General features: G+C 44.9%; 1 protein-coding gene across 2 annotated transcripts in view; it reads right to left on the bottom strand.

Moving 5' to 3' along the window:
* LOC310698178 (synaptotagmin-like protein 2) overlaps nucleotides 1-15,509 on the bottom strand; it is a 58,510-nt gene that overhangs the window by 21,786 nt on the left and 21,215 nt on the right. Inside the window, exon 4 of one of the 2 annotated variants that reach the window (XM_083485030.1) lies at nucleotides 4,723-4,822. In XM_083485030.1, coding sequence (XP_083341156.1) covers nucleotides 4,723-4,822 — 100 coding nt within the window. Of the gene's footprint in view, nucleotides 1-667; nucleotides 695-4,722; nucleotides 4,823-15,509 lie in introns of those variants that run through there. The other variant, XM_083485031.1, reaches the window with a different exon arrangement.

Below are 15,509 nucleotides of genomic sequence, written 5' to 3'. Positions count from 1 at the left end.
CTTTTCACCTTCCCAACCACGTTTCTGAAGCCACCTCTCTTCTATTCTGCAACCTCATTTTGCACCCATTTTGCCTTCACACTCATGTCTCTGTCTCCCTTTCCTTTTGTGCAACCCTTTTTTTTTGCATTCAAACCACCCTTGCGGTAACTTCATGCATCTTCCTCCTCCTACAGACTACAATTACTAAGAATCCTTTTTCACCCTCTGCCCAGTTATGAAGCTACCATCCCTTCCTCTTCTCCAGACCCTTTGATGTTTCCTCTTTCATGCTTCCTCCTCCCTCTTTTTTTGCAATCCCCTCTGGACTCTCCTATTCTGCAGCCACCTTCGCACCCAGCCACCCCATGCCGATATACAGCATGCTACTGTGTCTTGAAAGTGAACAGAATCCTGCCAGCTTGTTCCGTTACAGAAGGTTAACTTCAGTTGATGGGTGTTATACAAAGATGGGGGTCTGCTCATTATTAAAGTATCTCTTCTAAATTACAACAATGGATCTAGAACTTCATGTTGAAGGCAACTCACAGTACCAAGAGCAAAATAGTTTTTGTGCAAAGGTGCTATGGGACATTTGAGGCTAATACAACAGAGCCTTTCCCGGCTTACTTCTCATGGTAGTCAAACCTTGTCTTAAACTGCCTCTCTTCCCCCGCCCCCTACTCACACCTCTGCCATTGTTTAAATCAACACTTTCCCCACTGCTCAGTTTCCGTTATTCAAACCTCCACAGTTGTCTAAAACCTGCCTTCTCTTTTGCTCCCCTCCTCCGCCTGACTTCATGCAAATCCAGGATTGTGATGCAGCCCTACAAATCCTCCAATGGGAGTTGAGTTATGACATTCTGACATGGACAACATTGAAATCAGTTAAAACAATTTACTGTCAGAAGAATAGAGGAGGTCCTAAATCATATACAGTCATACCTCAGGATGAAAACGCTTCAGCTTAAATATTTTCGGGTTGCGCCCCACGGCGACCCAGAAGTAACGGAATGTGTTACTTCTGGGTTTTGCTGCTCGCGCATGCGCAGACGCTCAAAATGACATCACGCGCATGCGCGGAAGCAGCAAACACGACCCGTGCAGACACGCATGCGCGGAAGCAGCAAACGCGACCCGTGCAGACGTGCAGTCATGTCTTATGTTCACTTCAGGATGCGAACGGGGCTCCGGAATGGATCCTGTTCGCATCCAGAGGTACCACTGTAATAATATGAGGTGTCAAAGGCCAATATACAAACAATGTTGTTCCATGCAGATGCTGGGTGCTGTTACTGTTGCTGGTTGAGCGGGTGTGTTGTGTGTCAACATGGGGTCTAGCACAAGATCTATCACATGTATGTATCCATCTGGCTCAATACTGTCTACAGTGACCAGCAGCATCTCGCCAAGCTGGGAAGGTGTCTTATACTGAGGCAGTTCACTGGTACATCAGTATTGTCTACACTGACTGGCAGCAGCTCTCCAGGGTTTCAGACAGGTTCCCGGTTCTACCTAGAGCTGTCAAGGGTTGAACCTGAGACCTTCTATATGCAAAGCTATGCCCCTTTGTTAGAAACAACAAGCATCAAAATTTGAACAAAAATAAAATAAAATACACAAAACATAAAAACACCAGCTTCTACTGGTGGGGGACAACCAATCAGCAATATGGAGAGGCACTAAAACAAAGCTTGTCCCAGCAGGATCACATTCCATCCAACACCTGAATGAAAAGGAAGGCTTTTAATGTGGCACCAAAAATATGTCAGTGTTGGTGCCGGGCAGGCCTCATTCAGAAGATAATGCTTGTGGCACTAGTTACAATGCTTCAAGTAACAGGCAGCACAAAAATAGTGGGAGCTTACAACGAACTTCTCAGCGGTTCGAATCCCCGCGACGGGTTGAGCTCCCGTTGCTTGGTCCCTGCTCCTGCTAACCTAGCAGATCGAAAGCACGTCAAAGTGCAAGTAGATCAATAGGTACCGCTCCGGCAGGAAGGTAAACGGTGTTTCCGTGCGCTGCTCTAGTTCGCCAGAAGTGGCTTAGTCATGCTGGCCACATGACCCGGAAGCTGTACGCCGGCTCCCTCGGCCAATAAAGCGAGATGAGCGCCGCAACCCCAGAGTGGTCAGGGGTCCCTTTACCTTTATAACGAACTTCTCTTCATGTTTGTTCATCACTTTAAAAACTTGCATTCAAGCACATTATAAACTGCATTTCTGTCTTAAAAACAGAGAGAGACACCAACAACAAGCAAGAGGCTCATAAGCACTTTAAGTGCCATTGGTAAAATAGTTCCTTACTCTGCTTCCAGTCTGCCTTCTCTGAATGTTTTGGATCTTGGGAGCAGTCAGATGTGAAGGAGTTGATTCCTTAGCAGGGAATAGTCTGGACTAGTTGTTTGAGGCCAGACATAGTCAAATCAGGACTGGCCCCCAATGTTTCTCCATCAGCTGATTGGATTACAAAATGCTTCACCCTGCACTAACTGGCAAAAAAGACCAATTTGCAAAAGGGAAGCAGTTACAGCCTTAAATAAACAGTTTGGCAAATGGCATCCAACTGTTTCAGCGTCTCAGGTGCTAGTGCCTGTTTAATGATTAACATTTGGTTGGAATTGTTGTATTTGCAATTGACAAAATGGGGAAGCAATCAACAGAAAATTCCTTGCATGGTTTATTTTTAGCTTCTAAATAGCTGAAAGTAGCCGTGACTATCCCCCAAGTCTTCAATGGGTAGATGCCTTCAGAACATAACAGCAAACCATGAGCCTTGTGGCAGGATCAGGGCAAAGGCCCATCTGTTCAGCATCCTGTTCCCACAGTATCCAACCTTTGGGAAGCCTGTAAACAGGACCTGACAGTCTGCAGGGTTCAAACTTCAGTTCAGAGCATGAATTAAGGAGGTGATTTCACTGTGAATAGCCAGGGGAAATGGCAAGATTTTCCAAAACAAAGCTAGGAGGAGGAGGTTTTCTATAGTGCTTGATTGCAAAACTTCATATGATAGAGCAAGGATATCCACCCCTCCTGGGCCTAGGGGCACATTTGGAAATCAGAGAATTGTTGTGGACACCTGCAAGATACTCCCTTCACAGAAGAAACACCAATGATGCTGAGGAACCCCCACCAAAAAACACAACAGACAAAACTACATCCTCCCCAGAACTTTCTGAGAATTATATTTCTGAGAATTATATTAGGAAATAACATTGATTTGATAAGTACATAACCAGACACTTATTAGAGAAGAGGAATATACCTTACTTGCTATCAATAGGCACTGGCAGTTCAGTTAAAGAGGATAGTCCTAATGTATTTAATACATAATAGCTTTTCCTGCTGTCCATACAAGATGACAACAGACTTGCCAGGCCAGGTGACTGGGGTCTTGAAGTGCTGGTCTCTGAACTTCAATGCTTCAACCCTCTGGTGGAGACCTATGGGAAAGGCCTTAACTGCAAGCCTTCTTTGGGTGTACTCACTGATGCCAGATCCATTTCGGACCTTCTCAGACCAATGTGGTGCCAATTGTCTCCTTTTTCTAAGCATGTGAAATTTCACTGGCTAGCAAAGGGGTTCCCAAATTGTGGTCCATGGGCCACTGCTTCATTTGTGGAGTCTGCTGTGTGTATGTATGTGAACAAAACCTACCCATTTGAATCCTATGGAATTCAAATTAAAATACAATATATAAGAAATAATTTTTAAATATGCTTGTGGAAGGGGGGTTATTGGTTTGTTTTTTGTTTTATTATGTATTTTGTACAGTGGTGCCTCGCAAGACGAAAATAATCCGTTCCGCGAGTCTCTTCTTCTAGCGGTTTTTTCGTCTTGCGAAGCAACCCTATTAGCGGCTTAGCGGATTAGCGCTATTAGCGGTTTAGCGGCTATTAAAGGCTCAGCGGCTCTTAGCGGCTTAGAGGCTTAGATCAAGGGGGGAGCAGAAAAAATCGCAAGACTCGCAAGACGTTTTCGTCTTGCGAAGCAAGCCCATAGGGAAATTTGTCTTGTGAAGCGCATTGAAAAACGGAAAACCCTTTCGTCTAGCGGGTTTTTCATCTTGCGAGGCATTCGTCTTGCGGGGTACCACTGTATTCTCATTTAGTGTTTTTCTGTTGTGAACTGCCCTGGGATCTCTGGATGAAGGGTAGTAAACAAATTTAATTAATAGTAATAGTAATAGTAATAATAGTAATAGTAATAGTAATAGTAATAGTAATAGTAATAGTAATAATATACACTTTGAAATGATTCAGCATCTAGCACATCACATCACATCACAATTGCTGCAGCAGGCAAAAAGAAAACCCCCATTAAGTGGTCCACCAAGACCCTCAACAATTTTCAAGTGGTGTGTGTGTGTGAGTGCCCCTCGCGCCAGGCAGACATCGGCCAGTCCCACAAGCTCGGGGGACAGCAGGGAGGCGCAGCGCCGCCATCCCGCTGTTCCTCAACCTGGTTCGGTTTCCCCTACCTGCTTTTTTTTTGGGGGGGGGGGAATAAAGGAAAAAAAATTCCCTTTATTTCCCCCCCAAAAAACTAGGTGCGTCCTATGGGACGGAGCGTCCTACGGGACGAAAAATACGGTATCTTTTGATGGTCAGTGAAGTGCCCCATATACAGATGGAACTGTATGAATAAGAATCTCAGCAAGCAATATCACACCAATTCCTTGACTGTCACATTTTTCATTGACAATGAGTTCCATGTGAGTAGTTCTCTTTTGTTAATATTACCTTTCTTCTTCTGAGATAGCGGAAGGCAAAACTGTTGCTTCTGGTGGTAAGAATGATTTCCTGTCTTTCGGACTCTCTGGAATATGTTCATTATTCTCACCTGTTAGAAAGGAGTCAGTGAGATTGAATCAATTATTTTTTAATGTTGATGGCTGCTATAGTTTCTGTGGTATTTTACATAAGAAAGTGTTTTCTGTATGATTAATGCCAAGCTAAGGCACATGGCTTCCCCCCAAGAATCATGGGAGCTGTCGTTTATCCCCAGAGCTACAATTCCCAGCACCCTTAACAAACTAGTTCCTAGCATTCTGGAGCTAGAACTGGGATTCTGTGAGCAACTGCCCCATACAGTGGTACCTCCGGTTAAATACTTAATTCGTTCCGGAGGTCCGTTCTTAACCTTAAACTGTTCTTAACCTGAAGCACCACTTTAGCTAATGGGGCTTCCTGCTGCTGCTGTGCCGCCGCCGCGTGATTTCTGTTCTCATCCTGTAGCAAAGTTCTTAACCTGAAGCACTATTTCTGGATTAGCAGAGTTTGTAACCTGAAGCGTATGTAACCTGAAGCGTATGTAACCCGAGGTACCACTGTATTGAAGTTTGGAGCAACATCCCGCATAGTGAAGTATTCTAGGCTCTGCACTGGCCCTGCCCACCTGGGCTGGCCATTGGCCCCTTCTAGACAGGGAGAACTATATAAGACTTCCTGTCTTGGCTGGAACCTTGCTTGAGCAACTGAGGTCTTCCTGAGTAGGACTTTATTTGGCTTTGAGCCTGGCTTAGTTCCTCTGTACTGAGTAGTAATAGATTCTGCCCCCTCCCACTGGTTCTGACCCAACTCCAAGTGCACAGCTCCTAGCTCTAGCTATGGCTCAGGCTTAAAAGAACAGCAATGGCTGAAAGGACTGGAGGAATGTGCTGATGTTGGGGGAGCAGGAGAGTTATTTGTTCAAGGAAGCAGTGATTGGTGGGCACTTCAGTGTATGGCAGCTACGTGGGGGGAACAGATATCAACTGGGGAGTGGGTGGCATATGGCCCTTGCAGATCAGCTTTGTGAAAACTGCCTTACAGGGTTTAGCCATAACCAGAGACACAGACCACCCTTTTCTCCAGGGTGGCAAGCTAACAAACCCAGCTTGAAAGCTAATCAGGACGTGGCAGAGAGCTGTCAATGAAATTAATCCACTCCAGGATTTTAAGGGAGCTACTTCCTGTTTCGAGTCAAAGTCTTCTGATCTTGGCAAATACAGGAGGAGGCGAAGAGAGCTAATAAAAGGAGGACCCCCCCTTTGTTTGCTCTGGCACAGGAAGAAGCAATGAGTTGGGACTTGTGTTGTACCTACCGGATGAAAGGAAAACAATGCAGCTCACACAAATATTTAAGAGAGCATGGAGGCATCGAAACTACCCAGATAGGTGCCAACTGGATGTTTGGCAGTAGACCAGGGGTAGGGAAACTTCAGCCAAATGTGGACCTCCAAGCTTTCCATCTGACCCTCAGGACTCTCCCCAGGACACACGCCGTCCTCCCCAGCCACACCCCTCAATCACCCTGCTGCACACCCTCCTTGAGTGTTTTTGCCTGTCTGGAACTGGTCCTAGGACTCTTGTTTACCTGGAAGGAGGATGGAGAAGAATGTGTGTAGAAAAGGGGTAGGAAACACTGTTCAATCTGAGGGCCGCATTCCACTCTGGGCAACCTTCTGAGGGCCATATGCTAGTGGTGGGTGGGGCCAGAGTGAGCAGAGCAATCCATGTAAATTTTACCTTTGAACTACAAACAACACACACACACACTTTCTATCCTCCACCCAACCAAGCAAAAGGCATTATTAGAATTCAAGGACACATTTCGGCCAGGCAGAAACACTTGGGGTTCAAAGCAGAGCCAGTGAGAAGCCTGGTCGAAAGCTGTGAAATGAAGGTACCAAATGCAGCTCTGTCAGAAGGGATTTCCACAGCTTAGGTGCAGCCAGAGAGAATGCACTTTCCTGGGTCACCACCTTCTGAGTTTCTGAGGATGGAGGAACAACCAAGAAGGCCTCCTCTTAGCACCTGAGAGGATATATGGAGGCAGTCTTTAAGGCATTTGGGGCCTGAGTCATTTAGGGCATTAAACAGTAAGATGCACACCTTGAATTAAATGCATTGGTGCAGTTGCTATGTTCTTTGGCAAGAGTGCTTTACTCAGTTCAGCTATGTCAGGGGTCAGCAACCAAAGGCCCATGGGCCACAAGTGGCCCACGGGGGTTGTTTGACCGGCCCATAAGCCAGACCCGAACCGAGCTGCCCGCTTGGCGAGTCCCCACATGCTGCGCTAAACCGGCGCTGCCCAGTGCGGGGACTCGCTTCCGTGGCACCAGAAATCACGTCTGCACAGACACCGGATATCGCATCTATGCAAATGCGGACACCGGAAATCACAGGCACACACACTTGCGGGCATGCACAATCTGGCCCACAGAGGGATCTCCACTGGAGTGAACTGGCCCAGGCGAGGTAAACCTTGCCAACCCTTGAGCTATGTTTTATCAGTTAAGAGGTTCAAAAATGCACACTTGATTTATTGCTATAACAGTGGTACCTCTGGTTATGAACATAATTTGTTCCGGAGGTCCGTTCTTAACCTGAAACTGTTCTTAACTAGAGGCGTGCTTTCGCTAATGGGGCCTCTTGCTGCCGCTGCACCGCCGGCACACAATTTCTGTTCCCATCCTGGGGCAAAATTCTCAACTCAAGTTAACTCTTCCAGGTCAGCGGAGTTTGTAACCTGAAGCATTTGTAACCTGAGGCATTTGTAACTCGAGGTACCACTGTATTTATTATGCTTATAATAATATTGTTTATTACTTATTCTGCATCTTTCCTTAGACACAATGGGCAGGTTGCTAGTGGTTCTAATAAAAATAGCAATGAACCATCATAAAAACTAATCATAAACACTGAAGTCAGCCCACCCCTGTGTAAATACTCAATGCGTCTAGACTGGGTTACACCACACCAATCAAAAAGTTGCCACTGATCTTGCATTGCACAATATTTGTCCTTTACTGTAACTTTCCTCCCTGGGATCATTACAGAACTAAAACACCCACAATTCACTGGATCAGCAACACATTGGGAAAACTTTAATGCATATCAGGTTGGAGATGAGAAGGGTTTTCCTTTTATGGTAAGTTTTGTATCTAAAAGCATTTCCACCAGCTATTTTGCTTGTTTAAAAGAAGGTGCTTTCAGTATACAAAGCTTGCCTTAGGAAATAGTGTCATAGAAGGAAGACAGCTAGAATGAAATGGCAAGCGACACTCTGGCTCACTGTTGCCCAACCAGTTTAACTTGCTTAGTTCTTTGTTGTGTTAAAGGTCCAGCTCTTCAAAAACTATAACCGCTTTAACAATTTTAGTATCCAGTTGAAACAAAGACCTGATGAACAGCAGAACTTTGGAGATGCATCATTCCAAGTAATTCAAGTTGCATTTATTATTTTTGTTATGCTCTGACATCTTCAAATTTTAAAAGTATGTAGGGAACAGTGGTGAAATAGTAAGAGGATAGAGCTAGTATGCCATGTGGTTCCTAAATTAGCCTGCTGTCCTCACGCAGGGTGGAAGACCCTGCCCCATTGCCAGTGATGAAGTAAGACTGAACAACCTGCTGGGCACCTTCTGCAGCCAAATGTCTTGAGCCAGCCCTGCGGACATGCTCCCAAGCTTAGCAAGGCTATGTGAGCTCCAAGAGACGAGCTTGCATTTATAAGCCAGGGTTAATTATTTCAATCTACTATTTTTATACCTGGGCAGAGCAAATCCAAGTTTGTTCTTGGTTACAGCTCATCGTTAGTGAGGAGAGAGCTTAACATGGGTCCTTGTTTAGATATCACGCTAAATTAAACGTTGGCTACATTCATATAGGTACAAAAAGGATGGAGGAGGAGTAAAGTGGCTACAATATCCACTCTGGAAGCCCGCATGCTTGCCCATAGTCTCATTAAGCCTAAGTTTGGCTTAGAGCAGTGGTTCTCAACCAGTGTGCCATGGCACCCTGGGGTGCCTTGAATGATGGTCAGAAGTGCCATTGGCAACACTGGTCTCCATCCCTCTTCCCTTCCTCCTCTAATGCCCTCTCTGTCTCTGCCTCCCAAAGGCTTGCACAGCTGTTTGTTGGAGCAGCCCTGGCTACAAGCTCCCCAGGCAAATGGTGCCTCTGAGCAGGCCAAGGGGTGCTGGTTGCCAGGAGTTGAATCGGCCTCTTTATGGCAGGGCAGGGCAGCTCAGAGATCAGGGGTGGCAGCAGCAGCTGTCTGGAGGACTCCCAAGGAGAGGGGAGAGGAGAGGAGAAGAGGCTGAGGAAACATTACACAAAGGAGGGTTTCAAAAATGGGTGAGAGGCTGCCAGCTCTGCAGGAAAGGGGTGACATCACTGGGCTCCTGATCTCCACAGGGGTGCCGCAGAAAGAATGCAGTTGGTCAAGGGAGCCGTGGACTCAAAAAGGTTGAAAACCTCTGGCTTAGAGTGTTTCATGAATTAAGACTCTAGTCCTACAATCTAGAAGTCTATAATTACTATGAAAACTGTTAAGTTTTGTTAAAAAAATGAAATGCCATAGCACTACTGGGCAAAGAGAAGGGCTGGGGATTCAAATGCAATGTTTGCTGCAGTTTAGTTTGACAGTAAAATCCCTTCAAGTGACCTTTGGGTTATTATCAGTGATGTGACAAAGAAAATGCTATTGACCTCAAAAAGAGAAGCATTCCTATCTGCTGAGCTATTTAAACGGGAAGAAGTTCAGGATGACTTCTTTTAAGTACACTTAATATCTGAATGAAACTTTTCATGCAGCCTAACTGTCCTTTTCTGAGCACAACATGGCTGGGACCTGAGTACCTGAAGGAATGAATGAATACCTATTCCCACATCAACCTACCCACATGTTGATGTCAGGGATTAGCAGTTTTGGTTTGCCTCATCTCTGCATCTGTTTCTAAAGGTCACACACATTTCTACATTCCTTTCTCCTAACATACAAGAAATTTTCTCTAGTATAATGCACTTTTTGTATGTTGTTTTCACATATATTCTTTTTGATGCATACTTTTTCATAATTATGATGTTCTGCACACATTTGTGTTTAGCGAACTGGATTGCAAAATTCAGAGATGTGTTTCTGTTTGTAAGGATGGGTGAGAAATGTGATTCAGTTAGCATCTTAAGGCAAACTTACCTGGTTTGCACTTTCCTTCTAAATTTGTAGTTCTCTGAGTTTTGCAATGCAGTTCACCAGCAAGATAATGTGTGCAGAAATGCATGTTCTAGGGTAAAATGCACTATATTAGGCAAAACTGCTATTCCTCTAACAGTGCTACAATTCCCAGAGGTCCCTGGGAAAAGGAATTGATTGTTAAACCACTCTGGGAATTGGAACTCTTTGAGGGGAACAGGGATCTCCTAACAACTCTCAGAACTTTTAATAACACAAATGGTCAGGTTTATTTTTGTCCCACTTTTGTTGTGCCTCTCTGAACAGGAATAATCTGGTTGCCGTGAGGAAGCATAAAAAAACAAACAAAAGCAGAATATTCACCACTAATGCACTATTACTGTCTCCAGAATGTATTGCAAAATACATACATATCCTTAAGTATGTGCAATACTTGGATGGAGTGGGAGATAGAGAGATTGTTACCTGCTACCACAATCTCTGACAGGTGAGAGATTCCAGGGGTTCCAAGCGTTTACACAGGGTTCAGTTTCCGTGGAATGAGGGTCAATGGAGATTGTGGTATCTTTAGTATATATGGTTTATTTACACACATACATACAAACAAACTGAGCCTACAATGGAGGGGCTCACAGCATTAACACGCCAAGAGAGCCTTACTTCTCTCATAGTTTCAGCATTGGAATCAAACATAAATCAAACACAGCTCTGTCTCTATGGCTTCCACCTGCTTCTAGCTCAGCTAACACCCACACACTGGCCCCTGAACTTCAACATACCAGCCAGGTGAGTGTGTGTGTGAAGCCCACCCATTAGCCTCTGTTTATGGCGCTTAATTGCTCAGACCAACAGTAATTGCTCAGATGAAGAGACTAATGACAGTACTTAGCTGGTAAGCTACGGCCATTATCTTGCAAAGGAACTTGTTCCACGAGTTCAAAAATAGACTCAACCATTAGATTTTAATCCATGCTGGATCCAGGACCATGCAAACTGGACCCCCTCAAATGAACTATATATGTGTGAGAGAGTGAAAGTGAATGAGAAAAGTCAGGTGAGATGTTGGACAACACTTATTTCAGTTTTATTATGTATGTAAGCACATATGTACACAAGCAGCAGTTGACAACAGATTGCAGGTAGGGTGGAGGGCTCAATTCACATACTGTGTACATCCAGAAAATCCTGTTGTCAATCCATAGCCCTGACAGCAAAAGCCAGAATTTGTCTCCACCTCCAGCCAGGAAGCGGTCTAAACTTGCATCTTTATGTAAAAAGTAAAATGTGCAACTTTGTGCTATGGGGCTGAATTCTGGATCTTTTAAGTACCTAGCATCACTGTGATACCAGGTTGTTGCCACTGTTAGTATCCGTCTTGTCTCAGGAAACAATGGAGGAGGAAAGTCAAATCTCTGGAGTCACATTGCCTGCTGTGGCTGTAGAGACTGATATGGAAGAGACATATTTTGTTGCAGCTGGGGGAGATCAAGGTGGCCAGTTATACTACTCCAGATGCACCATGACCTTTCTTTTCTCTGTGCTCCTTCCAATGGCCATTCCTCCTCTGGTCACCACTATGGATGCACAACCTGTCTGTCTGACTCCAGGCACTGTGGTTGTCTGCAAGGGATTCCCATACGGTGGGGTTAATGTTGCCAGCCTTCATGCCATGCTTGCAGACATCTTTGTAACACAGTTTGGCCTGGTGCCAGCAGCCAGTTTCCTGTAGAGCACATCTTTGGGGATCCTGTCATCTTCTATTTTGTCGACAAGACCAAACCAGAGTAGACATGGTTGACAGGAGTGTGAACATAATGGGACTGTGGGCTTTGGAGAGCACATCTCTTGAAACTCTGTCCTGCCATGTGATACCTCAAATCCTCCTGATGCAGCACATGTGAAAGGCATTGAGGCACCATTTCTGATGGTTATAAGTTGTCCATGACTCACTTCTATAAAGCAGGGTACTCAACACGCAAGACTGGTAGACCTTCATATTACTATTAACTTCACATTCTCCCATGCCCTTTTGGAGAGGCAACCCATAGCCATAACTGCCTTGCCAATACGCTTGTCCTACTCATCATCAATGGAGGGGTTGCTGGTTATGATGAAATCCAGAGAAGACAAAACCATCTACCACCTCATCAATTGTGTGGTCACCAATGCTGATGCGTGGAGTGCTAGCGGCGTCCTGACCCAAGATGTTGGTCTTTGTCAGACAAAAGGTAAAACTGAACTCCCTGCAGACTTGGGCAAAACAGCTGATGAGTCTCTGCAGGGCTTCCTTGGAGTGCACTGTCAAGGCTGCAACATCTGCAAAGAATAAGGATAAGGACCCACCACACTTTTGTCATGGCCCAGAAACATGCCCTGTTGCTCCTTGAATGAAAGTACATACCATCTTCAATTGAGATGAAGCACAGGAGAGCACTAGGGAGAAGAATATGCCAAAGAGAATTGGGGTGAGAACATAGCCCTGTTTAACACTGCTCTTTATAGGGAAGGCATCAGAGAATGAATGGACCTCATCATGGATGTTGCTGTGCATGTTCTCCTAGAAGGACACAATCTTCTTGTGGAGCTTAGGTGGGCCCTCTACTTGCTGAGCAGTGTGAATGGTCTTTTTTGGCTGACAAGGTCATAGGCCTTCATCAGGTCTATGAAGGCGATGTAAAAGGGATGTCTCTGTTGTCTGCATTTCTCCTGCAGATGCCTACAACTCCCTGGCTTCAGAGGAACTTTATTTTATTGTGAGTCAGAACCTACAAAAGGAAATACTCCTACAGGCCTTCTCCTCGAGTTTCTTGGAGGGAAGGGGGAGTATAAATGACACACATTTCCTCATTGGGAAGATAGATGCTCGAAATAGAAGTACATGCATGTGTAGACAAGATTCCCACAGTGCACAATATGCTATGGGATGGGAGAACAGGGCAAAAAGTAGAATCCTCCCTGAAAACCCTCCAGAGTACTTAGCAAGGCTCTATATTCCTAGAATCAACACCTAACCTGTTTCAGATTCTACTGTGTTCCATCCTCACTAGAAAGAAAGAAAATGAATTCATCTGGAGGCTGGGCAACATTGCTCAGCACTCCTGTAATATTTCAGCCAAGGCTTAATTGGCCTGCCTCTGTGATCATATGAATCATCCCAAAGTGTTATTACCCACCAGTGCACCCTGATAGCAAAGTGCCAAATTCAGGCTGGCAGGATTTGGATTCAAGCCCAGATTTAATGATCTACCTCACAAAAGCTCCGTCAGGTCGGATTTGTTCCATTTCAAAAAGTGCTGTGCATTTCCAAGCATAGTGCAAGGCAATAACCCCCCTCTTTCTTTTTTCCTGGAAAAAAGGCAAGGTCCCAGAATGCCGCTGAGGAGTACAATATGGCTCCCCTTCAGTGTTTTAGAAGAATGTTCACTTGCACTTGTTTTGCTCTCAGAAGTAGGGACAGTTTGGTTCAGTAGTTAGAGCTCTGGACTAGGGCAATAGGAGTCCAGGGTTCAAATTCCTGCTCAGCCAGGAAGCTCTCCTAGGCCAGTTACTGTATCTAGGCCTAGCCTACCCACAAGGTTGTTGTGGAGATAAAATGGGGAGGGGGAGAACCATATACTAACTATCTTGAGTTTATTGAAGGAAAGGTGGGATATAAATGTTGTAATAAAATCACCATCACCATCATCCATCTTCTCTATTACACTGGTATCCAAAACAGATTATATTTAGATCCAATAAGTTGACAATACTTGCAGTAAATTTTGAAGTGCATTTTGACGACCCCTAGAGCCATGATCTCAAAGGGAGTCCAAAAATGTAGGCAACAGTATAATAGTAGTAGTGGTAGTAGTAACAACAGCAACAGCAACAGCAACAACAACAACAACAACAACTTTATTTGTACCCCGCCCATCTGACGGCTTGCCTCAACCACTCTGGGCGGCTTCCAACATATAAAAAACATAATAAAAAATTACCGTATTTTTTGCACCATAACACTCACTTTTTTCCTCCTAGAAAGTAAGGGGAAATGTCTGTGCGTGTTATGGAGCGAATGCCTACGGGTGGTGGTGGGGATCTGCTGCAGTCGTGAGGATCCATGGTTCCCCTTCCTTTCCTCCTCCGTGGCTCGCTTTGAGACAGCAAAGCGGGAGAGGAGAGGAGCCTTCTCCTCTTATACCCCTCTTCTGCATTATGAATAGCATCCTTCGCCACCCAACCCACGCGTGTTCCTTGTAACTTGAGTGCTTTTCCTTCCCTCCCCACTTAAAACGTGGTTACAAAGCGTGGATCCACATGGATCCTCAGGATCTTTGCACTGGGCTACCCCAAACTCACTGTCAGATCACATGTCTGTGGCCACAGCATGAACCACAAAAATCATACACCCACTGTTTCGTTTAGAATATTTTTTTTCTTGTTTTCCTCCTCTAAAAACTATGTGCGTGTTATGGTCGGGTGCGTGTTATAGAGCGAAAAATACGGTAAACCTTTTGAAACTTTCCTATACAAGGCTGCCTTCAGATATCTTCTAAAGGTTTATAGTTACTTATCTCCTTGACATCTGATAGAAGGGTGTTCCACAGGGAGGGTCACCACTACCAAGAAGGCCCTCTGCCTATTTTATATCCCACCCTTCCTCCCAAAGGAGCCCAGGGCAGCAAACAACAAGAGAGAAACGCTAAAAACATCTTAAAAGCAAGCACACTTCCCATACAGATGCAGAATGGGAAAGACCTCAACTTAAAAGGCTTGTTGAAAGAGGATGGTCTTCATTAGGTTCCAAAAGGACAAGAGAGATGGCACCTGTCTAATATTTAAGGAGAGGCAACTCCAAAGGGTAGGTGCCACCACACTAAAGGCCCAGTTCCCACACTTTGTGTAATGGACCTCCTGATAAGATGGTATCTGCAGGAGGCCCTTGCCTGTAGAATGCAGTGATCAACTGGCAATACAAGGTGAGAGATAATTCTGTCTGGTATCCTGGTCGCATGCTGTAAAGGGCTTCATACACCAGCACCTTGAATATTGCTCATGTGTTCTGTGTTGATCCCTACACACACTCAAAAGTGTTTAAGGGCAAAGTAGAATATCCTATTCATTAGGATCACTATGACTGCAGTTTTATGCTTCGTTTCCTGGAAATAAAAGTCACTGAACTCATTGGGGCTTACTTCTGACTGCACAACTTGCAAAACACACTGAGCTTTAACCAAAGATGTTGAGCCAGCTGAAATGCCACCTTTTGCTTTTATTTAGAAATGCAAATCATCTAGCAAAACAAGTGTTGCGTTGACCGTGCTCATGTGAAAGCAGGAACTCTATCAAGGAGAAAACTTGAAGTATTCAGCTACTGCGTGGTTGTTTTCCTCACTCTGACTTTCCATATGCTAACCTGATGCAAACAAACTTGAAAGCCTTGTTATCTCCTTTTTCACTTGCTAGAGCAGGGGTAGGCAACCTAAGGCCCAGGGGTTGGATGTGGCCCAATTGCCTTCTCAATCCGGCCCGCGAACAGTCCGGGAATCAGCGTGTTTTTACATAAGTAGAATGTGTCCTTTTATTTAAA

This window comes from Podarcis liolepis (genome assembly GCF_965112155.1).
Source record: "Podarcis liolepis genome assembly, chromosome: Z".
Lineage (NCBI taxonomy): Eukaryota > Metazoa > Chordata > Lepidosauria > Squamata > Lacertidae > Podarcis > Podarcis liolepis.
The sequence above is the reverse complement of the archived record's forward strand: the minus strand, read 5'-3'. Positions and strand labels throughout refer to the sequence as shown.